We start from the raw sequence: 27149 nt of genomic DNA, 5'->3' as shown, positions 1-27149 counted from the left end.
GCTGCCGTGGCTGTTAGGTGCCATCAAGTTAGTTCCAGTGCACAGAAAGCCGTGTACACCAGAACGAAACCCCACCAGGCCCTGGGCCGTCCTCACAATTGTTCTTATGTTCGAGCCCATTGTTCCAGCCACTGTGGCAATCCCGTCTTGTCAAGGGCTTGCAACTCTTTCCTGCCCTCTGCTCTGCCAAGCTTGATGGCCTCCTCCAGAAACATGTCCAGAGTACGTGACTTGTCATCCTAGCCTCTAAGGAGCATTCTGGCTGTACTTTCCAAGACAGATCTGTTGGTTCTTTTTTTTCTTTTTTTTTTTTGCCTTTCGCGTATCTGATCTGTTGGTTCTTTTGGCAGTCCATTGTACTTCAAATATTCTTCCACGGCACCAGAGGTCAAATGCATTGATCTTTCTTCTGTCTTCCTTATTCATTGCCCAACTTTCACATGCATCCGAGGCCAGTGAAATACCATGACTTGGGTCAAGAGCACCTTAGTCTTCAAAGTAATGTCCTGGCTGTGCAATACTCTAAAGAGGTGTGTGTGTGTGTGTGGGGGTGTGTGGGGGGGTGGGTAGGGGGGTTGTGGGGGTGTGTGGTGTGTGTGTGTGTGGTGTGTTTGTTTGGTGTGTGTGTGTGTGTGTGTGTGCATGTATGTGGTGTGTGTGTCAGATTGACCCAGTGCGACCCATCATTTGATCTTTTGACTGTTGCTTTCGTACGCAGTGATCGCAGAGCCAAGCAAAATGAACTCCTCGACAACTTCATTCTTCACTACATTTATCCCGTGTTACCTATAGTCTAGTTGGGAGGATTTTTCCCCCCTTACATTAAGTTGTAATCTCTATGGAAGGCTGCAGTCCTTGATCTTTATCCGCATGTGTTTCAATTCCTCACTCAGCAAGGAGGATGTGTCATCTGCATAATGCAGGTTGCTAATAAACCTCCCTCTAATTCTGATGCCAATTCTAAGTCATATAATCTAGCTTCTCAGCATACAGATTGAGGAAGTGTGGTGAGCATATACAATCCTGACATCCATCCTTCCTGATTTTAAACCATGCCATAGTCCCTGGTTCTGGTCACACAACTGCCTCTTGATCCATGTATAGGTTTTGCATGAACAAAATGAAGTGTGCTAGAATTCCCATTCTTCTCATGGTTGGTTATGATCCACACAGTTGAATACTTTTGTATAGTCAGTGACATGAAGCAACATCTTTCTGTATTGTCTGCTTTCAGCCTAGATCATTCTTGTTCCCATGTTCCATGTCTTCTTCTGAATTCAGCCCAGACCTCTGTTAACTCCCTGTCAATGTACGACTGCAACAGTTGTTGGATGATCTTCAGCAAATTTTGCTTGAATACGATCTCAATGATATTCTTCAATAATTTGAGCATTGTGTTGGGTCAATTTTCTTTGCAGTGGGTACAAATATAGACCACTTTAGTCAGTTGACCAACTAGCTGTCTTCCAAATTTCCTGGCATGGACGAGTAAGTGCCCCCAGTGCTCCGTCAGCTTGTTGAGACTTTTCAGTTGGCATTCCATCAGCTCTGGAGACTTGTTTCGGCTAGTGTTGTCAGTGACGCTCGGACTGCTTTCAGCACTATTGATGCGTGTTCACATGCTACCCCCGGAGATGGCTGACTGTCGGCTGGTCCCTTCGGTGCAGTTGTGAGTGCTTCCCGCCGTCTTTCGATGCTTCCTTTCTCATTCAGTATCTTGCCTCCAGAATCTGGTAGTGTCGCAGCTTGAGGCTTGGTGTTGTCCTTCAGTTCTTTCAGCGTGTTTGGGTGGTCCCAATAAACGGAGAGATGTTTGTTGTACAAGACAGGAAACTTGATCGCCACAGAGTTAAAAGTAGAACGGAGCACGGAGGAGCAGAACAGTGTGCCTTTAGGTCACTGGCATGTGCTGCACAATGAAGTGTTTGTGTGTTAGAAAATGGAAACCAAGCGGCTGTCCCCTGGACTCATACAGAGTTACTCTCCTCAAAGGGGCCAGCAGGAACAGCTCTGTCGAGGTGGGGTTTCCAATAACTCCTTCAAGAGCTAAGTAGAAAGCCAGACACAGAGCTGAACTAGCCATTTTCTGAGGGTTGTAAAATGAGTGCAAGAAAGACTTGGCATCAAACCCAGTGGAGCTGCTCCATTTTGCTGTCAAAATGAGGAGACTCACATGAAAGAAGATTATAACAGAATACAACACAGCAACGCTTGCTGCTTCGCAGTGTGTGTCTTTTTGAGGCATTTGATTAAATTACTAGATAGTGGTGAAAAACATTTCTACTAAGAATTCTTAGTGCTTTGTAAGTTCCAACATCTGTTTTTAAGTCCATTTAATCCTCATGACAACTTTAAGAGACTTATCCCCAATTTACAGATCTATAATCACAAGAAGATAAATACTTTGCCCAAGGTCGTGCCTCTAGCCAGGGCAGAGCTAGGATTCATTGAAGATTTAGCCCTCTGGAGTCCATGTTCTGAATCCCCATGTGACTCTGTGAAGACTCAAGGTCAGTACTACCATAATTCCTGAAAATTAACATTTCTCTTCTGCTCGGCCAAGTTTTTGCAAAACTATGGCTCTTTTCATTTCAGGTTCTTGACTTAGATCTCTTGTCAATGTACCATTACATAAAAGACCTTACATGGTTTTTTCAAAGCAATGCTCTTAAATAAATGACTGCATGGTAAATACTTCATGATTGATCCACAGCCTCGTCTGAGACCCAGCGGCCACCCTCTTCCAGGGGCAGTACTGGGTCTTACCCGGCTTTAAACGACAGACCAGATGGGTTCCTTTAGGCAAACAAGTGGTTGCCATGTAATGGCCAGCGTGAAGCAGGCAGACTTGCAGAAGTCATACAGAACGTGCTCCCTGCCCCGTGGGTACTTGAGCCCACCCAAGCCTCTTGCTGTCCTGTTGGATCTGACTCATAGTTGCCCTGTGGGACACAGTAGAACTTCCCTACAGTGTTTCCAAAGCCGTAGATCTCTGGAGAAGCAGACAGCCACGTTTTCCTCCTGCGGAGCGGTACAGCTCTCAGCCACTGCACCGGCAGGACTCCGTGCACCTGCAGGGAGAACGAATGCCTGTTTATGCAACAGCCTGAGAATAGCACAGAGGGATGTGCAAGGAGTGTGCAAAGACCCCAAGTGCTCTAGGGCCCTGGAGGAAGTGAAGGATTGTGTAAATGGCAGGGAAGAAGACATATCTGCCCTCCTCTGGCTTCCTTAAAACCCGGAGGCAAGAGTCAGACACACCTTCTGCTCCTTGCTTCTTTATTGATACCAACCTTTCCTCTCACGCCACTCTACGTCTGTGCTGGCCTCAGGATCCTCTGCGATGGCCACACAATGCACAGACGACACTCACAGGTAAGGGGGTTATTAGGGAAATCAGTAAGTTATACAAGTCCAGATAGGTTACAGCCATTGGTCTCCGCAGCCAGCAGCCACGACTCTCTTCTGTTCTCAGTCCCTTGGCCTTGGACTTCATGGGCCAGGAGGGCAGCTCACCTGTCCCTCTGTCCCACAGTTCCATCACCTCAGGCGAGGTGTGGAGAGTGTACCCCGTAGTCTCGGCACCACTACTCTGAGTCTCTGTGACAAAGTCTCTAATGTATGTCGCCTCAGTGACCAACACCATTTCAGACAGAGATTTCGGACATGCTCTTCTGAGGTTCGTGGGACATCTCTCTGCTGCTGCTTCAGAGGTGGCTCAGCCCTCTAGCCAACCCCTCTCTTAGTGGTACATGTGCCCGTCCGCAGCCGCTCCCAAGCGTTTGGTGGGTCTTCCGAGGTTTGGCTGGAAAAGCCATCTTTAGACATTTCACTCCACCACAAGGATATTCAGGGGCTGGTTTGGTGAAGAACAGGGCCTCTTTTAGAGCTGAATTCTCAGTTTTCGTCTATAGAAGAAGAAATAAAACTGGAAACACTGTTTATTTTGTACAAGCAAAACATGCACCAGTTGGACACTTCCCACACCTGCGGTTCAGTGACACTGAGCGCATTCTCCCAGCTGTGCAGACATCCGCTCCCTCCTCTACTGGCCTGCGCCTTGTCCATGAGCTCCCTGAACTGGCTGTCTCACCTGGCCAGGGGCTGCTGCCAATTGGAGCCCACAAAGGTCTTTTTGTTTTTCTTTTCTGCAGAGCACAGTGCTCAAGGTAGCATTCTTAACTCATGAAACTATATTAAAAACAAATAATCACACTGCCATCAATCCAATTCCAGCTCTCAGCAACACGACCATTCAGGGTAGGATGACTCCGTGGGTTTCTGAGACTGTGACTCTTTACTGTAGAGGAGAGCCTCGTCTTTTTCCCTCAGAGTGGCTGGTGGTTTTGAACTGCTGACTGAGCTTGTGGTTAGTTCAGACGATGGTTTAGCTTAAAGAAGGATTCAGGGGATGTTTTTGGTTCAAAGATTAGCTCAGTACAGTATTTTGGGGGGTTTATCTAGGTTCATTGCTTCAATATAATCTGGATTCCATGAAAATTTGAAATTCTGAGGGTTGATAAAGTAAATTATCCTCAAACCAGTAGTGTACACGAAACTTGTAATGACTTGCTTATCATTACAGGTTTCTCTCTTTTCTTGCCAATTTGGTCTCAGATGTTTATAAATAGATTTTTATTTAATGTGTTTCTTACAGATATTTTCTATCTAATTAAAAGTTTAAAATGTATTCCAGTTTTTCTCTATAAAATACTAATCATAGCTAACATGTTTTGTATGCTTATAATATGCACCTCTCTAAACTCTCGATCAGCTCCTCCGGGTCTCATAGTTCATGAGGGTGGAAAATCTGACTCTTCTCATTCTGCAGATGAGGAATTCTGCGTTTGAAAACAGAAATAACTTGCCCAAGATTTCGCAGTTAGTAATTGGGGGAGACTGGAGCCAGGCCAGGCATCTGGCCCGAGAGTCTGTGCTTTACTTTGCCGCAGTCTCCCTGGGACATTCAATTATTCATCTAACAAGTCTCTCTCAAGGAGCCACTGCGCCGGGAACCAGGCGCTGAGGACGAAGCAGTCAACAAAACAAAATTTCCACTCTTGTGGAGCTTTCCTGTTGGGCAGGGAAGCCAGCCAATCCATGGGGGTCAGTAGAGCATGGCGCATGTGAGATGGGGATCAGTACTGATGTGGGAGGAAAAGTGGGGAGGGGAGCTTTAAAAGTAGGGTGGTCAAGAAAAAAAAAAGATCACTAAGGTGATAGTTGAGCCTGTACCCGAAGGAGGAGAAGGAGACGCTTGGATATGAGGTACAGGCCAAATACCGTCTGGAAGTGAGGAAGTCTGTTGCATGCTTGAGGACACAGTTAGATTCCAGCATGCCTGGAATCCGAGGTGGGAGCCGGGTCTGTCTTGGTTGTCTGCTCTTAGTCTGAAAGCTCTGCGGAACCTGTGCATTTGGGGGACCTGCTGGCATTTGAAATCCCAGTGACTGGCTGCCAGCATCACAGCAATGCACCAGCCACCACAGACGACAGACCGACAGACACGTGGTGGCTGACAGGCGGGCACCCTGACAGGCACAGTGGCTCAGGCATAGAGCAGGCCTGGAGATGGCGCAGGACCGTGCGGTGTGCATACGGTGGCTGTGGGTCAGAGGCAACTCGGTGGCACCTAACACCATGCCTGGAAGGAGGCTAAAAGGAAGGGTCTGTCGAAGTGGGGGATGAGGTCAGGCCATGAAAGTCCTTTCGGCACCTGGTAGACAGTGTCTTTTCTTCTTCACCATCCCCACTGAGGGAACCCTGGTGGTGTCGTGGTTACCCATTGGGCTGCTAACCAGAAGGTCAGCGGTTTGAAACCACCAGCCCCTCCTGGAGAAAGAGGAGGCTTTTCTACTCCTATAAAGAGTCAGCCTCCGAAGCCCCCAGGCACAGTTCTACCCTACTATCATCACTGAATTCTTGATCATGTAGCAGGAGCGCCACATGATTCATATCGCTTGGCAACTCATTCTGGAGACAGTTGCTGTATGGGATGACTCATGAAATAAGCTTAATATGTCACTGTGGAGTCTCACTTAAGAAATATTATGAGCACTTGCTGTGTGCTGGATTGTCTACTAGATTTGGGGAGCAAAAACACGATTAAGCAAAGCCCTTTTAAGGAGCTCAGCAGTTGGAGGGTGAGGTGGGAAGGGGTATGTAAGCAAATCCTTACACTACGTGGTGATGAGCACCAGCAGACTTCATTCTGTAGCTTCCAGCCGAACTCTCCTGGTGATGCTTTGCCAAGTTATGCTGGCCCTGGTCTGTCTCTTCCACACCTGTCGCCTCCACAAGGGTTGAGTCCAGGTCTTCGTCATCTTCTGTTTTCCAGTGTGTAGCACAAGGTATCTATCACATTCTAACTGCAGTAAGATGCTGCCTCGCTGGACGTGCACAGCCCCTTGTACAAAGTGCTGTGTATCCGCAGTGAGGGCAACAGCACCCACTCACCCGGGAAAGACTGGTGAAGGGACCTGACGTGCTCATAGGAGAAGGCGCCTGGCGTGCAGATGCAGAGTTAGAAAAGGAACCACAGCCACTCCATGGGGAAAGTCTGTGGCAGCGTGCTTCTGTGAGGACCGTGCCCGCGGAGACCCCGGGAGGCAGTTCTGCTCTGTCTTCTGGGGTTGCGGTGAGTCAGGATGGCCCTGATGACGGTGACAGCAGTGATGTTGGGGGGACATTGAGGGCGGTGGGTATTTTGAAGGAGGGAAGCCTTTGGAGGTCAGTTGTGTTTGGTGATGGGTCATCCCCAGTGTCTCCCCAGCCTTTGTGTTTGGGTGGGACCATTAAACAGGAATTAGTAGCGAGAAAGGACTCTAGGAGAGGGCTGGGTTTAGTTTGAAGCAAGTTGCATTTGGAAGGCCTGGGAAGAAAGGAAGCAATGCCACAGATGTAGATAATAGATGCATTTGGCGATTAAAGATAGAAGTGAGTGGCGTGGGTGAGATTACATGGGGAGATTCAGAACAGCAGCTGTGGATAATGAGCTAGGTAGCTTTTTCTTTTATATTTTCCGACTCTCTTTAATGAGGCTAGATGATTTCTTTCAAGTGGGGTTGCGTATATTTAATGGATGTGTTAGAGGAAATAAACGGAAGGTGCTGAGTTCTGAATGGCCCCATTGCACAAATAGCTCTCTCCCCATGACCATGGGCTTCTAAGGAGCCAGGCAGCACATGGAGGCCCCTCCCTTCCTATCAGGGACTGCCCATGTGGAGGCCTAATGAGCTCTTTGGTAACTGGCCAGTGAACTTGGCGAGGAGAACGTCAAGAACCCACTTTATCTTCCTGGGCGACAGCTAGGGAGAGGGTGCGATGCCTCTTAGTCTTTTTGGTTTATTACTCCTGGATTTGAATTGTTGGCTCCCTGAGTTATGGGGCACAGGTTCCCAGGCTCATGACTAAGTATGTTATTTTTGTTTAATCTCCACAGCTCCCATCTTGTGAACATACTTGCAGAGGCAGGTACTGACAGTATCACCTTGAACACTGCGCTTCTGTGTAATCCAAGTCTCCCTGAGAACCCTGCCTTGTGGGATCGCCTTGTTTCTGTCGAATTACCACCCTCTTTGACCTGCTGTATTTTCTTTGTGACTCACTTGCACCGCTCTTACCTTACCTGGTGGCTTGCCTCTGACATTCAACACACAGTGACGTTTAAGCAGAATGAAGCTCTTGTACTCTAGTAGGGTGTTATTGCCTTGGCTAGCTTAAGAATGTGGAATACATATTCACTTTTAATAAGTAACGTGTAGAATGTTAATTAAATCTTATGTTTTGGCAGATCATCCATTCCCTTAATAGATGGCTTGAGCACATGTACCGGGCGGGCCATGTGCTAGACAGAGAGGAACCGTGGGAGGAGGAAGGCATGGCTCTTGCCTTGGAGAAGTAATATGTCCAAACCGCTGAGATGGCTGGTTCCTCTCACTTTCTCTCTGATCTTATAAGAAAAATAAACTGCGTCTGGCTGTAAGACTTCAGAAGAGGGCATGGTTATAAATAGCAAAGTTTGCTGAAATTTCGTTCTTACTATTCTGAAGTGTAGATAGGCCCGCCACAGAAGTAAAAATGAGAATATACATGCATTGAGGTGTTCTTACAGGATGTGATTGGTGCATAGGAAGTAGAAATAGAGGGACTGTTAAGGGTCGAATTAGACAAAGGTAAAGATTGAGGGAGGCACGTGGGAACAGGAAGGGAGGGTCCATGGCTAGTCAGGACACTGCACAATGGTACCTGACCATCAGTCAGCAGTAGAGGTTCAGAGTGGTGTAAGCCCAGGTCTGTAGTGTTGAGCAAGGGACGTGGCAGGCAAACCCTGCTGGTATTTTGAATTGTACCAAACAATTTAGGTAGTTTATCATAGGCTATTTTAAAAGGATAGTTTATAACTTCATAATTGATTAACTAGGCAGTGTTTTGTTTTGTTGCCTGCAGGACTTTCCCCCATCTCTACACTCATGCATATGTGTCTACATAGCCTTTAATGGAACCTACATCTCTGGCTGTACAGTGGGCTCTGTGTGCATTGAGCCACTAACAGCAAGGTTAGCAGGTAGAACCCACTGGCTGGTGGTTTCTAACACTGACCTTGCAGTGAGCATCCCACTGTGTGACCTACCATGTCACGAGGGCTCCCACATGGTTGGTGTAAACCATCTCAGTCAAAACAAACCCCCCAAAGTGGAGTTTCAACTAGGTACTCTGGGCTGTAGCCTGGAACAAAATAACCACCCCCATTCCTCCAGAGGAGGAGAGAGAGGTTAGGTCATCTGCCCAGGTGTCTAGTCAAGTATGTGGTGGGTTTGAACACAGACATCATGTGTAGCAGAACATCAGCTGGGAGCTGCCAGAAATTCAAGCCAGATTCAGAAGAGAATGTGGAATAAGGGATATCATTGCTGTTAGCAGATTGGCTCTTCTCTGAAAGCAGAGAACATCAGAAAGAGATCTACTTGTGTCTTACCGACTAGTCAAAGGCAGTTGATGGTGTGAAGTGTAACAAACGATGGATAACATGGTGAAGAGTGGAAATCCCAGAAGCTGATGTGTGCTCATGTACACCCTGTCCAGAGACCAGGAGGCGGTTCAAAAAGAAAAAAAAATGGATACAGACTGGTTTAAAATCAGGAAAAGGTTGTACTTATTTAATTTCATTGGTGTGTCAAACAAATCATCTGAGAAGCTGTGCTGTATGAAGAAGAATTCAACACCACTTGGAGGAAGATTTATTAACAGCATGCAATATGTGGACAATGCAACCTTGCCCTCTGCAAGCAGAGGGGCTTGAAGTGTTTAAAGATAAAGATCTAGGTCTACAGCTTTCAGTATGGATTAAAGGGAAAATCTCACAACCAGACATTTGAAGTTGCCAATGATTCATTTATTTCCACAGCCAATAGTCATGGAAGCAGCTGAACAAAAGCAAATAATATATAGCACTGTACGAATCTACACAAGCCCTGTTTAAAGTGTTAAAAAGCAAAGCTGTCACTCACTTTGAGGACTAAGGTGCGCCTGACCCAAGCCATGGTATTTTCAGTCACCTGATACGCATGCATAAGAGGGATATTAATTAGGAAGACAGAATAAGAACCGGTGCCTTTGGATATGTTATGCAAGGAATATTGACAATTCCGTGGGCAACGAGAAGAACAAACAGCCAGAATTCTCCTTAGAAATCAGATTGGTGAGACTTTGTCTCAGGTACTTTGGACATGTTGTCAGGAGAGACCAGTCCCTGGGAAAGGACATTGTGCTTGGTGAAGTAGAGGGGCTGTGAAAAAGAGACCTTCAATGAGATGGACAGACACACAGGCTAGAGCAGGGCCAGGAACCTTGGCAGATTTGTGAAAGGGCCAGGCAGTGTTTCATTCTGTGTGCGTTGTCCCATGAGTCAGAACTGAATCGATGACCTCAAAAAACATTACTTGGTAGGGTTAGGGTTAGGGTTAGGGGAAAAAAAAAAGAAAGAAAGAAAAACATTACTTGGTATTGGCTCCAGGAGTTAATGGTCCTGCCACTTGTCCCCTTTATTAAGGTATATTTGAAATCTCACCTCCATAATCTCATTTTCTTTCCTTTTAAAAAAATAAGTCATTTAATTTTTAAAAATTTATTTCTTTCATATATATTTTTATTATTAAAAGGTCACTTTATTGGGGGCTATTACAGCTCTTTTAACAGACCATACATCAATTAAATCAAGCACATTTGTACATTTGTTACCATCATCGTTTTCAAAACATTTTCTTTTTACTTAAACCCTTGGTATCAGCTCCTCTTTTTTCCCTCCCTCCCCCATCCTCCCACCCTGGTGACGCCTTAATATATTGTAAATTATTATTATCTTCATACTTCACACTGCTCTCTCCCTTCACGCACATTTCTGTTGCTTATCCCCCTGGTTGGGGGTGTGTGTTATATATTGGTCATTGTGACCGGTTCCCCCTTTTCTCCCTTCTCCCCCCACCTTCCCCTACCCTCATGGTGTCGGTACTCCCATTATTGTTCTGAGGGATTTATCTGTCCTGGACTCCATGTGTCTAGAGCTTTTATCTGTACTGTTTGTAATGTAAAACTGGGGCCGTAATGGTGAGGGGTGGGAGGGGAGGAAGGTTTAAGAACTAGAGGAATGTTGCGTGCATTGTCAGCACTATATTGCATCCTGGCTGGCTTGTCACTTTCTTGTGACCCTTCTTTGAGGGGCTGCCCTGCTGTCTACAGATGGACTTTGGGTCTCCACTCCCACCCCGCTCATTTGCATCCATATGATTGTTTTGGGTCTTCTGATGCCTGATACCTGATCTCGTCAACAACTCATGATCACATAGGCTGATGTGCTTCTTCCATGTGGGCTTTGTTGCTTTCCTTCTAGATGGCTGCTTGTTTACCTTCAAGCTTTTAAGACCCCAAGCGCTATATCTTCTGATAGCCAAGCACCGTCAGCTCTCTTCACCACATTTGCTTATGCACCCATTTTGACTTCAGTGATCATGAAGGGGAAGGCGAGCATCACAGAATGGCAGATTATTAGAACAAATGTTCTTGCATTGAGGGAGGACTTGAGTAGAGGTCCAATGTCTGTGTGTTACCTTGATACTTAACATAAATATATGTAAGTAATCTCCTTTTCATTGACTCCTAACTCTGGTAGTTGGAATACCAACTACCAACATGTTCCTTAATTTCAAAATTATTTTATTTCAAATAGTTCTTCCCATTGCTACCACTGAATAAAACTCTGATCCAAATGCTAAGAAAACTGCAATTCTCTCCACCTTCCACTTCCCTATCATCCCTGCCCCCTCTAATTAAGCTCTCGAGTTCTTAGCCTGATTTTTAATGCTGCATCACACCCAACTGCTCCCGTCCACCTCTTTTGCCCCATTGTGTAGGTCTTCCCTCACCTTTACCCACTTGCCATCATTCCAATTCTAGCTCACAGAGACACCCCCTGTGTGTGGGAGGAGAAGTTTGTCCTATAAACATTTGAGCATTGATGACTTGCAGTTACCCTACTATCCAAGAAAGTAAATATCTGTATAAAATAACCTCTCATGTAAATCTATTGTCCAGATTTTTGTTAAGACAGTTTGTATCTTCTAATATAGGTAATGTTCCAGGGTTTTTTGGCCAATGGAAACTTATCTTCAAAACCCACACATTTTATCACACTGAAGAACAAGTCCTTTGTTTTCTTTTGTAGTGCTGAATAATCTTGTGAGAAATAGTTTTAGTAAAGCTGACTCCACTTGCGTCTAGTAGAAAGTTTAGAGGTGAGAGCGTGCATTGTGTGGGGGATGTTTCTGTGGCTCTGAGAGGCACACTCATGACTTGAGGTGTGTCCCTGAGCAGCGTGGGTGGGACCCACCTTCTTCCCCAGGGCTTTTCCTTAGAAGGAGGAGGAGCTGAAAGATGACCGGTGAGCACCCCACCCCCCCCACCCCCCCCCTCTCTGAAGAACCGCTGAATGGAGGTTTAGAGCAAAGGAGGGCCGGTCAAGAGTCCATTCTTTGGCTTTAATTTGCTGCTTTAGGAACCATCCCCTTTATGGTGCCATGAAGTTGATAGAAGTAAGATGGTTATTTTGTTAAAAAACAATAACAACCATGAAAGCATTAATTAAGGCATCCACTCCTTTATTTACTTGTGATTTTTTTGTTGTTTTTTTTTTAACTCCTGAGAGGGAAAAAAAAGAAAGGATCGAAGAATAGTTGCTGCTTCCAAATCCCAGGGATAAAACAGACTACTAGAATCTCTTTATTAGCCCAGTCCATCGTTTCCTGGCATCTTTAGGTATATTTTGCCTGAGAAAAGATTTGACCTTTTCTCATTGATCTTAATGATAGTCATTGGTTTTTATTATGGAAATATGGGCACTGTAAAAAGAAAGTGCATGTGAGTAATGTACACACATCGATAGAAGAATGACGGGAAATGCCCCATTCTTGGCTCATTCCTTTCTCTCCACAGCCTACTGCCATAGCTGATACCAGGCCCGTTAAACCCACTATATCCCTTTGGAATTTTAAAATATAGAATATAAACGTTAACAGTTCCGATGTTAATACCACCCCACCCATGCCCCTTCACTTCGCGTGTCCCCTGACTCGAGTTTGAGTGCTGTCAGCCTTCCTCACGGGGCTGCTGCTGCTGCTGCTGCTGCGGCTGGACACAGTCTACCTTGTCGGAGCTTCTGTGATTTTTGTCTTGATTAGTGAAATAGATGGCTCGATTAATGAATGAACGACACACGAAAGCTGGTAGATTCTCTGTGTCAGTACAGCAGGGTACAAACGCTCTTCCTGCCACCAGAGTTTCCATAGACAGAAATGTGGTTATAATGATAAAAGATAAACCACTCCGTTGTTTATGCGTTTGTCTATGCTAATTACAGGGGCTCTGGTGACATAGTGGTTCCGAGCTGACCTACGAACTGCAAGGTCAGCAGTAGGAAACCACCAGAAGTTCTGAGGGAGGAAAAGGGAACATTCTGCCTCTCCCATACGCAGGCACAGCCTCGGGTGCTCACAGGGCAACGCTGTTCTGTCCTCTAAGACGCTTACCTATACGGGCAATACGCTCTTAATCTTAGGTCCATCTCTGGGATTTAGGAAGTGTCACCTATTAGAACGGTAAGCCAGGGCACATTCCTCTTGATTTCTTGCTTTAAAAATTGACTCTCAAGTTACTTGACATCTCTTAGCTAGCCGAATATTGTCACGCCTTACTTTTGATATTGCATATGTTGTATATGTTTTACTGTTTTCTTTATAAGAAGTGCAAAAAAAAGAAGTGCAATCAAGTGCTCTTAAGCCAACCGTACTATTAAGCTCAACATTAGGAGTGTTGATGAAGCACCAACAATCCTCATTGCTTTCTAATTATTTTTATCTTTCCACTGTAAGCCATAACTGGAAGTGAATAGTAATAGCAGTTATCATACTAGAATGGTAGTAATACTAACAACACGTGGCCTTATCTATGCGTTAGTATGTTCTAATTCTCAAAGGAAGGAATCCTTTAGTGAAATACACGTTATTCCGTGAGCTCAGCACTCAGTAGACATGAAAAAAGGTGGAATGGGGAAGATTTTGGAGTGGACTGTAGCTTACTATTTAAGTGACACGGATGGAGCGACAGTGGGACTTGTGAAAATGAGATAGAGCAGACGAGAGGTATGATGTTTGGGTTTCTGAGTAGTTTGTTTCTGGTTCCTGGCAACGTGGTAAATCAGAGGTGGTGTAGGTCTGTAGTGATTCTCAGCCACACTGAGAGGTGTCTGCAAGCTTGCGCTGCTTGCTGAACCAATGCTGTGAAACATACCTTTCTGAAGAGGATGCTCGTTTTTAAAGCTTCTATTTTACGACTGCCCAGCCTTGCTCTTGGTTTCTAATGATGATGACTGATCAGCATATTTCTGCCTTAAGAGTGGTAATCTGATAAATTTATATTGTAAACTCAATGAGCAGCCAGTTGTACTTGCTTTATCCCTCCAAACAAACTATTTTCTAAATATAGATAGAGGAATTAAAATAGGTATTTGGATATCTATTTGCTAATCATTGTAATATATAAAAAAGGCTATATCTTACCTGATTCTAGACTGAAGATACTAATAAGTGAATAAAAGTAGGTTAAATGCTTAATGATTCAATATTGCGATGAGCAGATGCTATAATTTTATTATATAATTTGCCTTAAAAGAAAACAAAAAGTTCATTGATCAAGCATGTATTGTCACTCCAGGCTAGATACTTTGCTAGGTCCCAGGGCACGGAACGGAATCAGGCCCTCCTCCTGTTCTCAGGAGCCAGGGGGAAGCAGAGGCTGTGCTGAAAACAAGTGCGTGGCGGGAGGAGAAGGAAGGAGCGCTCCATTCCACCCAGAAAGGGTGTCCTGGCAGGGCAGGACAGGCACACAAAGGGGTTAGGAGCCCCTGTGTATTCAGATCACCTGGGGATCTTGTTAAAACGCAGACTGTGACTGGGCCAGACTGGGGAGGAGTCACGACGAGTAGCAACGGAGGCCTGTGTCTGCACCCAGTGGCCGACTCAGTTCCAGAGAAAGCGAGGGCTCTGCAGAGAAAAGGCAGATTCCTGGCATGCGGTTTATCTGGGTGACACACACACACACACACACACACACACACATACATTAAAAATACTGCCGGAGGAAGGCTATGGACAGCGGCAGAGCTTTAAAGAGGGTGACTTAAATGTCAGAGCTAAGGGGAGATGTGGAACCAGTGGGCCTAACCATAGCTTTCTAGGGAGCTCTCTTCTCAGCCCCATTAGGGACAATGTCATTCCATCTCAGGCCCTTTCTACTCCAAACCCCTCAGCTACGTGGCACTACTAGTTGCTCCGAAAGGGCAGGTACTGGACTGTCTGAGGATCCTAGGGGAAAAGGATGATGCCGACAATCTAAGACTGGGAAAAGGAGACGTTGAGCTCAGGCTAAACTCATGGATCATTGAGGAGGGTGTCTCACTGCCCAGGGTGGGGGGCCCTGGGGCTCAAGAGGATAGAACTGGAAGTGACCATGGAGGGTTGGGGTGAAGTAAGTAAATCGCCTCTGAGAGAGAGGTTTGAGGAGTCGAGGGCAGATCATTGACTTTGGGGTCTGCTGAATGTAGGTAGCAGATGTAAGCACAATCTTACACTTCATGTAAGATGGCTGAGAACGCCACACCTATTTCTAAGTAATTTGAACTAAGCAAAATATTTCTAAAATTTTCTGATAATGTGATGTCTGGTTTCAAAGATGACAGAACACCATGCGCACATATCCACTGGCAAGTGGAAGTAGTTTAGATTCAAGATCGAGTTTGAAATTTGAGTGACAGTCGCATTCTAGGAAGTCAACAAACAAAACCCAAATACAGCGCTATGGAGTGGGTCCCGAATTGCCAGGATGACAATGAACATTGATAGTACAGCACCCCCTGGTGTTAGGCAGGCCCGACTGAAGCATTTCTTATCAAACTGGATTTTTTTTTCTTGACTTTTACCAAAAAAATCACCTATTGCCCTGGTAGCATAGTGGTTCGTTACACCTTTGGCTGTGGTGGATACATGCAAGATCAGCAGTTTGAAACCTCCAGCCACTCCAAGGAAGAACGATGAGGCTTCCTACTGCTGTAAAGCGTTGGTCTCAGAAACCCACACGGGCAGTTCTGCCCCATCCGGTAGGGTCACTATGAGTCAGAATCAACTTGATGACAGGGACTTTGAGAGTTTGATTTATTATATGACCGTCTAGTGTGTGTATAAACTTGTTTGTATTGTTTCTGACTTATTTTCATCAAACATATGAGGAAAGAAGTGAAGCCTTATCAATTTATTTATTCTTTGATTTGAACTGTGCCAAATTGCCCAAAACTTTTATCTCATATGGCTTATACTTATCTCTACACCTGCGGAGGAGATGGCTGAGTTAATTATTGCAGGCTCTGCCACTATAGCAATCACTCTTATGTCCCAATGGACTCCTCTTCGCGGCTCTGCCCTTTCTGAATTATCAATAGTAAATTAACATGAAAGAAACATTCGAATTTCATCTGCAATGATCCTAAACGTTCACTCAATAGTAATCATTAGCACGGGGGTTTGAGTTTACAGTCTTAGAGTTCCAACTTCCTAAGTGAACAGCATTGGAAACTTTTCTCTGTTTTTAACCCCAAGGAAAACCTACATCCTTGAAAAGCACACCGGCCTCTCGGGTGAACGTGTCTAGACCACTTCCTAAATCTAAAGCATCTTTGAAAAGCTCGACACCAGGGAGGACAGGAAGCACGTCCTCCATTGGCAGCACCCACAGTGAGCTGAGTACTTACAGCAGCAATTGTAAGTTGTCCCTGCCAAACGTGGGGCGGGGTGCTGTTGTGACATGTAAGAAAAATTGATCCAGAAATAATTACCAAAAGTTCAATCCTGTGTTGTAGGGGATGTATGTACACTGCTTTCTCTCTTGGGATTGCACAGAAGGTTTGGCAGGAAAAACAACTTATTTTAAAAATACTCTGCTTTTTGAACGAATGTGCTATAAAACACTGAAATAATTGGGTGTTGATGGCATCTGGCATATTTTTGCATGAAGGACTCTTACAGTGCATAATTTGAAGTGCTATATTTTTGAGGTTGCTTAAGGAAAGAATAGTAATCCAGGGATTCCCAGTTGGAAATCAGAAGAAAAAAAGATTGTTTTCGCCTACGTTGTAAAACTTTAGATTTTGTAGGCGTCCGTTTGGGACCTTCTACTTCAGGTTCTAACGTCAGTGGAAGGTGGTAATAGAATGACAACTGTAATTCAAAGCAATTTGAACTCAGGAGCATATTTAAAATTTTTTTCGGTTAGTTTGCTTTCTGTTTTATGTTTATAAGATGGGTGAATTAATTGAGCAGTTCTTTTCATTCAAAACATGTATTCAAGTTTAGTGCTTCTTCTCTGAGTTTTCTTGTGAGATAGTTCCTGGCTTTATCGGGTGCCTGTAGCATACAGTGAGTGTGGAGAGGGAGACAGGACATCTGAGGATGGAAGAAGACGTTGGCATAGGAAACTAGGGTATCAGTTAAGCCATTTTGGGGTGTGGGATGTGGGAAGGAGGGAACTCTCTCAGCTTTAAGAGGAATCGATGTCTTCTTTTCTGGTGAAAACATGAGGACCACATAGAGTGATTTTTTTCTGAACTCCTCTGATTATGGGCATGATGTGTTGTTGGTTGCTGCTGGGTAAGTAACTGCTGGGCCCCATGGGACAGAGAGGAACTGACCACCCACAGGGCTTTCTCCACGGTGATCTCCCCCACAGAGCTGCTGCATGGGCTTGGACTACTAGCCTTTTGTCTCACCACCAGGGAGTATGGCTATTCTTTCCTCCTTCCCAATAAACGGCCACTGTCCCGAGGAGAAGATTGAAGCTCTGAGAGCTTGGTGTGTCCAAGGTCACACCACCAATAGGCGGAAAAAGTTGAGAATGTGCTAGTGAAGGACAAGCAGTGAGTGAACTGATGAGTGAAAACATTTCCAGTAGGTCACTTAGCAACCATAACTGGTCTCAGGATCATAGTTGTGTACTTTAACTTTTTGAGTATACCATTTTTAATTACACAGGACTAGTTTCTGATAATGATTTGTATTTTGAAGTAGGGACATGAGATCAGAAGGGTTTGTAAATGTTGCAGATATTGTTCTGTGAATTTGAAAAATAATTTGCACATGTATTGTTTTGAGATCATTTCACTCCTAACCTTTTCCTTTTGCAGTGTAAATTTTAAGAACACATTGCCAAAATAGAAAAATCAGTATACTCTTGGAAGGCCTCTGTAGCCATGAACTTCATAAAGTGAAGCAGATGGGTTTGGTAGCTTCCTGTTATGGATTGAATTGTGTCCTCCCTCCAGCAATATGTGATGTGTTGTAAATCATAGCTTCTATCATCCCACTTGAAAATGGGCTGTCTTTGTTGTGTGAATGACACTTTAAAAGAGCGTGGTGGACACGTGATTGGACAATGGAGGAAGGTTGATGCTTTTAATGCAGTGGCAAAAGACTTGTCTGAATTATGTTCAAGTGTTTGGGGGCAGGTAGAATTTGGATATTTGGCTAAGGAAATATCTAAGCAAAATCCTAAAGGGGCTGTGCGGTTTGTCCTTGCTACTGATGATGAGATGGAACAAGGGAACAACAAGTGATATAAAATCAACGGCAAGGAGAGCGTAGGATGCCTGGTAGGTCTTGATCAAAGGCAATGTAACCAAGAGGAATTACTGAAACCTGAATGAAGGCCGAACATGATAGTGGGACAAGAGGAAAGTAAAAGGAAATAGAGCAAAGAACAAGGAGGCAAAGGACATTTATAGAGGTCTAAATACAGGCATGTACATATATAAATATATTTATATATAACAATGGTGAAATAGATCTGTGTACAGTACATATATTTATATGTTAAGTAATAAGGTAGCAGATGGACATTGGACCTCTACTCAAGTACTGCCTCAACCCAAGAACACTTTGTTCTAATAACCTGGCATTCCGTGATGCTCACCTTCATGACAGGATTGCTGAAGACAAAAAAAAAAAAAGCAAATGTGGTGAAGAAAGCTGGTGGTACCTGGCTATCAAAGACATAGCATCTGGGGTCTTAAAGGCTTGAAGACAAACAAGCGGCTTTCTAGCTGAGAAGCAACAAAGTCCACATGGAAGAAGAAGACCCAGAACAAAAATTCATATCAATGTGAATGAGGGAGAGTGCAGAGTAGAGAGCCAAAGCGCATTTGTAGACAGTTGGACATCCCCTTACAGAAGGGTAAAAGGAAGAGACGAGCCAGTCAGGGTGCAGTATACCACCGACAAAACACACAACTTTCCTTGAGTTCTTTAATGCTTCTCCCCCCTCCCCACCCCACATCATGATCCCAATTTTACCTTACAAATCTGGCTAGACCGAAGCATGTACACATGTACAGATAAGAGCTGGAAACACAAGGAATCCAGGACCGATAAACCCCTTGGGACCAATAATGAGAGTAGTGATACCAGGAGGGTAAAGGGATGGTGGGGGAGGGGGGACTGATGACAATGATCCACATATAACTCCCTCTCTGGGGGACGGACAACAGAAAAGTGAGTGAAGGGAGACATTGGTCAGTGTAAGGCATGAAAAAATAATGATTTATAAATTATCAAGGGTTTGGGAGGGAGGGTGGAGGAGCGAGGGGATAAACTGAGGAGCTGATACCAAGGGCTCAAGTAGAAAGCAAATGTTTTGAGAATGATGATGGCAACAAATGTATAAATGTGCTTGACACAATGGATGTATGTATGGATTGTGATAAGAGTTGTATGAGCCCCCAATAAAATGATTTTTTAAAAAGAAAAAGTTTTGAAAACAGTGATGGCAACAAATGCACAAATATGTTTGACACAATGGATGCATGTATAAGAGCTGTAGGAGCCACCAATAAAATGATTTTTTAAAAAGAAACAAAAATCATGAACAGTGCAATATATAAATATAGCAATATATATATTTACTTTATTTTCTGTTAATTTTCTAATTCTGTTATGTAGACTAAGGACACGTACTAGAATTTTCATCAAGATCATGGGAACATAATTTATTGTTAATGATGATAAGCCTATGACTGATGGATCTAGCCAACCACCACAGCACAAAGTCCATTAACTGATACTTAAGGGGACAGAGAATGCTGTCTGCCCCTTGAAATTCTATAGGTTATGAAAAAGGCGATCCTTGCAGCAGCTAGAAGATCAAAACTCTTGGAAGAAGCAGCTCACCTGGTTCAGTCCCAAAGAGTGGGATCAAGTCGTGGCCCCTGTTGTTTTCAGAGGGTGGGACCACAGCCTGTGGAATGTTAAAGGGGAGCCATAGCCTCTTAGTTTCTTCCCCAATTCAGTTCTGTAATGTGGGGCTGCTACCCAAAGCTGAGGGGCTCCTGCCATGTGTGAGGGCAGAAGAGCAGGGCCTGCGAGGGCTGGGGGGATAGGATTGCCACTTAGATTGACTAGGAGTTTAGATTTTGAGAGAGCCAACTTGTCACCTCAGTGGGACTGGATGGTGAAGCTGAAGCTCAGGCTGAGGGGCCTCTCACAATCTGGAGAACGTGGCCAACACCCAGAGGAGGCAGGGTAGGACCATTGCTTAGATGGTTTCAGACAAGAGGGAACTCTTTTCAAGATTTGAGAGCTAATAATTGCCCTCTTGCGTTTTCAGACCTGCTTCTTCCCCATATCCCTCTCTATTTCTCGTCTGTAATGAAATAGCTACCCTGTGTCTGTTTGAACATTGTATTGGAAGCAGATAAAATATTTCTATTAATGCACTTCACAGGATCACAGAGGAAGAGAAATTTTGGCCCAGGATGGAATACTCATAAAAATTCACCCACATTTGATTTAGATAGATCAGATCAGATAGATTGAGATAAGATTTTGGACTTAACTTGAATTTGAGACTTTTGGGATGATGTAGCAGGTATTTGGCACATGGCAATGACATTGAATTTCAGAGAACCAAAATGAATTACATCCCACAAAAATATATGCTGCAAATCCTAATCTTTTTGCCAGTGATCACAATTTACTTGGGAAGGGGTTGTGTTTGTTCTGTGACTGAGTCAGTGTTAGTGTAGGGTGTGTCGTGAATCAATCACTTGAGATATCCACGAGCTTACACCAGTGAGGGAGAGCCAGGGGGTCAGAGATGCCAAGTCACCTGAAGACTGTCCTGCAGCAGAAGTTCTGAAGAGAGAAGGACCTTCCGCCAGAGTCGACAGAGGGGAAATGAATCCCAGGAGCTGGGATCCTGCATTTGCACTTCTAGCCTCCTCACCAGTGAGAAAATTAACGTGCTTGTTAAAGTCACCGTTCGTGGTCTTTTCGGTGCAGCCGTGCCAGAGATCCGAGACGTGCCGTTATCCAGTGTTTTCTGTGGATGCCTGACAGCCATGTTGCCTTGGCCACTGTTTCAGCACAGTGTCTGGCGCTTGTGGGGAGGTTGTAAAGTGCTTTTGTCTGCTCCTTTTTGTCTTTCAACAAAGGGGTTTCCGTGCACTCTCGGAGCCTGTCTAGTGGCAGTGCGCCCCTGCTGTAGATGAAACATTCAGATCACCGAGTTTCCGTCTTAGTTTGATTTGCTCGCTGGTATAATCTGTTTTGTGTAGTGCCTTGGAGCTGTTTGTTCCCCCCTCCATTCTAATTCACTAAGAGCAAGCATGAGGGGTAGGCGAGCGAACATGGCTGCAGTGTTTGCAGCTTAAAGCTTGTCTGATCCTTTTAAATGACTGTACCAGGAGGATTTCGAAGCTGCACAGAAACTGATCTTTCTTCAAAAAATTTCATCAATTCTACCCTCACCCCACCGGCTGATTTAGAGAAGCAGTATGATGCTACTTTGTTGACACTGCTGGTCGTGGGATCCTACAGCCTTTGTATAATTCCTTTGTTAACCACCTTGACTGGGAAAAGAAGTAGGTCACTGGTTTCTGGTTTCTTTCCTTTGTCAGCATGCTTGTATTTTTATTTAATATATTTATTTAGCTTTTTAAAAAATTGCTAGCTTTCTAACTTGTGATTTGTGTTGATTTTAGTGTTTCCGGGGCGTGTTTGTTTTTATTTAAAATGTGAATGATTTCAGATAGGACTTTCTTTTTTTCATATATTAGTAATCTTACTAGACTCATTCAGAATTGGCTATCCTTGTGGCATATGAAATGATTCGATTATTAACAACCATTTGACAGTTTAATTTTTTATGAGTAATTTGTAGTTTTTGTGTATTAGTATATGTGAGTATAACAGAAATGCTCTCCTAGATTTAAAAGAAAACAAATCACATCTTTGATTAATTTACTCACCTCCAAAATATTGACCATGTGTACTTTTAAGACTGCTAACTTCTTGCTTTGTTTGCTTTATTTCTTTGTGATGTTACTGGCATCATTTAAGGTCTTAGTTATAACATAGTGTTGTCTCTGTACAATTAATATCTGGTTCTTGGTACCTTGGGGTTCTATAGAGGTAGCAATACCAGGTTTAAAATGACTGTATCAGAATGGGTAAAACAATAAATTTCTCTCATTTGGGGTTTTTCACGGGTTATGTGTATATATTCTTTAAATTAAAAAAAATGTAGAAGTTACGATCCTATTGATTTCTCTTTGGATAGTACATAAAACATTCCACAGCACTTTATATGAAATGTGCTCATTTTAGAGGCTGACCATTCTCACCTCTTTCAGACTTGAGGTCCGGGGTGTATTAAATACTGGTACTGTATTTAAATAAAAAGAAATATTTGTTATAGCTCTTGAAGAGAGTTGAAGGTTTGAGACTCATTGTGTAAGCGTATAGCAGGTCTTGAGAGGGGAGATACTTTTGCTCTATTGGCTGGGATCAAAAGTTAGGGTCGTCCTTCGCCCACCTTGGCTACCGTGTTTGTTTTGGAGAGCAACAAAGCGTGCTTGCTTCTGAGAGACAGATGGCAAGAGGAGATGTAGGAGATGCACCCCAAAGCGAGTTGCACTCTCTTGGAAGCAGGAAGCAAAACAAACAGCCCCTTGCTGCCACGTTGTTGGCAACTCCTGGTGGCCCCGTATGTTACAGAGCAGAACTGCTCCGCAGGGTTTCTTCGACTGTAATCTTTCAGGAATTAGCACCACTGGATGGCTTTGAACTACAAACCTTCAGGCTCGCAGCCGAGCACAAATAGCATGTGCCATCCAGGGGCCTAATGGGAGAAGAGAAGTAGGCTAGCTAAATAAAGAAGGCTGTGGCCACAGAAAAGGGACTCAACTTGGGCTCTGGTCTTCCTGCTCGCGGGGTGAGGCTGGACAGCGTTTCCCTGCTCTGAGACTCATTGCTCTCAGCCAGCGGATGAGAGGGAGGAAGAGTCATCTCGAAATTCCTCTCAGTAACAAATGTTATATGCCTGACTGTTTATTTCCCCCTGTACTGTGAGATTGTGTCTAATAGTCTGCAAGGTAGGCGTTGAGTTAAATTCCTGAACTGAAGGATGATAGGGGCCAACAACTGGGAAGGACAGAAGAGAACTGCCTCCTCCCCGCCCCCCGGGGCTGCCGAGAATCGATGGGAGCAGACTGCCTCCCCTTTCTCCTCCTGCGTGGCTGGTGGGCTTGATGGATGCTGCGCCCCGTGTAGCAGCCCAGAGCTTAGCCCACGGTACCAGCAGAGCTCCTGTGATACAAGAAGTCATCCTTTTGGATCCTCAGTTTTTTGGTTTTCTCTTGTAGAAACTGGGAATTGTCTCACCAGAAAACACTGATTGGTTGCCAGGAATCACCTGGACCGGAGTGGGGACCGTTTCTTAACTCCGTCCAGTTTAGTGAGAAAGTTTTGTGTTGGGTGATGGTTGCTATGGAAGAGGCTTGGTGCATTGTATTCTCTGCTTCTGAATGCTATATAATATGTATTGTACAGTAATATATACTATATTATAAATATAACATTTGCCTTTCTGACATTTTTACATGTGCGTTTACAGTGGCGTTGTTTGTCATCTAGCCATCACTGCAATCTCCAGATGAATCCACCACCATTAACAGAACTGGCTAAACTGTGACATCCTCTTTCTCCCTTCCTTCTACCCCCCGGTAACTCTAAATAAGCTTTGACCTCTGTACATTGGCCTATCCTAAACATTTCCTATGTCAGTGGAATGGAGCCTACCATACAGTTTTTCTCTGTGACTGACTGATTTCATTTCAAGGCTCGTCCATGTTTGGCGTGGATCAGGACTTCCTGTCCCAATCTGGCTGTCATGGTCCCCTGGGTAGTACACGCGGCATTGTGTGTATCCACGGTGCTGTTGTGGAACGCTCAGGTTTCTGCTTCTTGTCTCCGTGAATGTGCTGCCATAAACTTTGGGGCACAGCTTTCTGTTTGTGTCTCTCACTAGTTTGGAGTGTCTATTTAGGACCAAACTTGCGGGGTCAGATGGCGATTCGATATTGAGCGTGGTGGGACATCACCAAACTTATTTCCACACGGGCTGTGCACCACCTGACATTCCTGTGAGCAGTGGATTTCTGTGCATACTCACCATCATGGTTCGGTTATTTTTGTAATCCCAGCTCATCCTCAGGTGGATGAAGGGGCGCCTCACGGAGGTTTTGATTGTGTTTCCCTAGTGACTGTTGCTGCTGGACATCTTTCTAGTCTCACTGACCATTTGTGCTTCCTCTGTGGAGAAATGCTGATTCGAGTCCTTTGCCCACCTTTTGATTGAGTTGTCTTTTTATTGTTCAGTTGTAGTAGTTCATTATATATTTTGGATTATAAACCCTTGTCAGATGGATGACTTCCAAAAATGGTCTCCCAACCAACCAGGAGCTTACTCTTCATTTTGTTGATTAATTTCTTTGTTGTGCCAGACTGATAATTAATGTTGTTTTCATTCTTTCTCTTTGAATGATTATTGAGGGAGTGTGTGTGTATATATATATATATATATATATGGCATTCTTGTTACCACAAAGTTGAGTAATTTTGCTATTGAAATTTGGAAGCTCAGGCTTTATTAAGAATGTGAGTGTGCAAGTACTCCCTCAATGCAAGAATACTTTCTTCTATTAAATTGGCATTCTGTGATGTTCACCTTCCCAACACAACCGCTGAAGACAAAGCGGGTGAATAAGCAAATGTGGTGAAGAAAGCTGATGGTGCCCAGATATCAAAAGATATAGCATCTGGGGTTTTAAAAGCTTAAGTGTAAACAAGTGGTCATCTAGCTCAAAAGCAACAAAGCCCACATGGAAGAAGCACACCAGCCTGTGCGATCATAAGGTGCCGAAGGGATCGGTTATGAGGCATCAAAGAACAAAAAATCATATAATTGTGTGTTCACCTCCATGATACGATCGCTGTAGACAAATGGGTGCATAAGCAAATGTGGTGAAGAAAGCTGATGGTGCCTGGCTATCAAAATATATAGTGTCAGGGGTCTTAAAGGCTTGAAGGTAAGCAAGCGGCCATCCAGCTCAGATGCAACAAAGCCCACATGGAAGAAGCACACCAGCCTGTGCGATCACGAGGTGTTGAAGGAATCAGGTATCAGGCATCATCAGAACAAAAAAATCTTACCATAGTGAATGAGGGGGCGAGTGTGGAGTGGAAACCCAAAGCCCATTTGTAGGCCACTGGAGAGCCCCTTGCAGAGGGGTCTTGGGGCGGAGACAAGCCAGACAGGGTGTGATGTAGCAACGATGAAAAATACAACTTTCCTCTAGTTCCTAAATGCTTGCCCCCAGCTCCCCACCCCCACCCCACCCCACTATCATAATCCCAATTCTACCTTGCAAGTCTGGCTAGACCAGAAGATAGGAACCAGAAACACGGGGAATCCAGGGAAGATGATCCCTTCAGGACCAGTGGTGTGAGTGGTGATACTGGGAGGGTAGAGGGTGGGTATGTTGGAAAGGGGGGGTCCGATTTCAACGATCTACATGTGACCTCCTCCCTGGGGAACGGACAACAGAAAAGTGGGTGAAGGGAGATGTCAGACAGGGCAAGATATGACAAAATAATAATTTATAAATTATCAAGGGCTCATGAGGAATGGGGGAGCGGGAGGGAGGGGAAAAATGAGGAGCCGATGCCAGGGGCTTAAGTGGAGAACAAATGTTTTGAGAATGATGAGGGCAATGAATGTACAAATATGCTTTACACAATTGATGTATGTATGGATTGTGATAAGAGTTGTATGAGCCCCTAACAAAACGATTTACAAAAAAAAAAAAATGTGAGTGCGAGCCAGGTGGACAGATTATCCGACACAGTGGGGAGTGTTAAACTGAGCCACAGAAAATCCAGGAAGTGAACATAAGGTTGCCTCTGTGTGTATATACATAATTTAATACACCAAACAAAAGCCAGCCTAACTAGATGTTAATTTACAGATAAAATCTGAGTCAGGAAAGGCCATCTCTAATAGGAAAAGGATTCGTTGTATGTGGACTTTTCCTGAGAATTTCTTGTTTTTTCTTTGAATTCGATGCTCCTGCTGGCTGGGACTCTCTCCCTCGCCTCTTCCTTTAAATAGTTTCATTTTATTGAACCGCATTTTGGCCATGAGAAAATGATACTTTTTCCAGGGACTCTATTATTCTGTTACAGCTCAGACCCAGGATAACAAAACAGTGAAAAATTTTAACCTATTAATTAGTCCTAGCTATATGGAAGCACCTGCAGCATTGTGGCAGTGGGTCTGGGAGAATTCTGTGGGTGCATCTGGCCTCCATGGCGCTGAGTACCAGTCAGTACTGGTGGCCCTGTGATAGAGTGCTCACATCAACTGTTTTGTCATCGAGTCAATTCTGTCTCGAGTCAATTTTGTCATCGAGTCAATAGCAACTTTTTTTAAATTTATTTTTTTAACAACTTATTGGGGCTCATACAATTCTTATCACAGTTCATACATATACATACATCAATTGTATAAAGCACATCTGTACAGTCTTTGCCCTAATCATTTTTTCTCCTCTTTTCTTTTTTTACATTTTTTAAAAATTTTAACAATTGAGTCAATAGCAACTTTATAGAGCAGATTAGAACTGCCCTTTGGGCTTTTGGGGCTGTAAATCTTTATGAGAGTAAAAAGCCTCATTTTTCTCCCTTGGATGGGCTAGTAGATTCAAACTGCTGATGTTGTGGTGATCAGCCCAATACATAATCCACTATGCCTTCAGGGCTCCGTGTGACAGCATGCATCTTTACTTCTGCAATATTTACATCTAGTTATTCTACAGTCACTGGGGCCCTGGTGGCATGGTTGTTATTCATTGGGCTGCTAATCTTAACGTCACCATTTTGAAACCAGCAGCCCCTCAGTGGGAGAAAGATTTCCTACTCCCACAAAGAGTTACAGTCCCGGAAACCCACAGGGGCACTTCCACCTTGTCCTGGAAGGTCACTCTGAGTTGGCATCAACCTGATGGCAGTGAGTGATGGTTGGATTGTACACAGGGTACCTGGTGGTACAAGCTGTTTGCATTCGACTACTTACCTAACGTTGGGAGGTTCAAGTTTACCCAGCAGCGCCACAGAAGAAAGCCGTGTGGATCTGCTTCTACGCCCGTGTTTAAGGCCATGGGA

At 44.3% G+C, this 27149-nt stretch overlaps 1 protein-coding gene across 6 annotated transcripts in view; it reads left to right on the top strand.

Moving 5' to 3' along the window:
- The window catches only part of MTUS1 (microtubule associated scaffold protein 1), a 158508-nt gene that overhangs the window by 72851 nt on the left and 58508 nt on the right, over positions 1 to 27149 (top strand). For 4 of the 6 annotated variants that reach the window (XM_075556772.1, XM_075556776.1, XM_075556773.1 and 1 more), the window contains exon 4: positions 16200 to 16361. The exons of the other annotated variants lie outside the window; for them this stretch is intronic. In XM_075556772.1, coding sequence (XP_075412887.1) covers positions 16200 to 16361 — 162 coding nt within the window. The remainder of the gene's footprint in view (positions 1 to 16199; positions 16362 to 27149) is intronic. 6 annotated transcript variants of the gene reach the window in all.

Source organism: Tenrec ecaudatus, chromosome 8, assembly GCF_050624435.1.
Source record: "Tenrec ecaudatus isolate mTenEca1 chromosome 8, mTenEca1.hap1, whole genome shotgun sequence".
NCBI lineage: Eukaryota > Metazoa > Chordata > Mammalia > Afrosoricida > Tenrecidae > Tenrec > Tenrec ecaudatus.
Note: the sequence above shows the minus strand (reverse complement) of the source record. Positions and strands in the feature narration are given on the sequence as shown.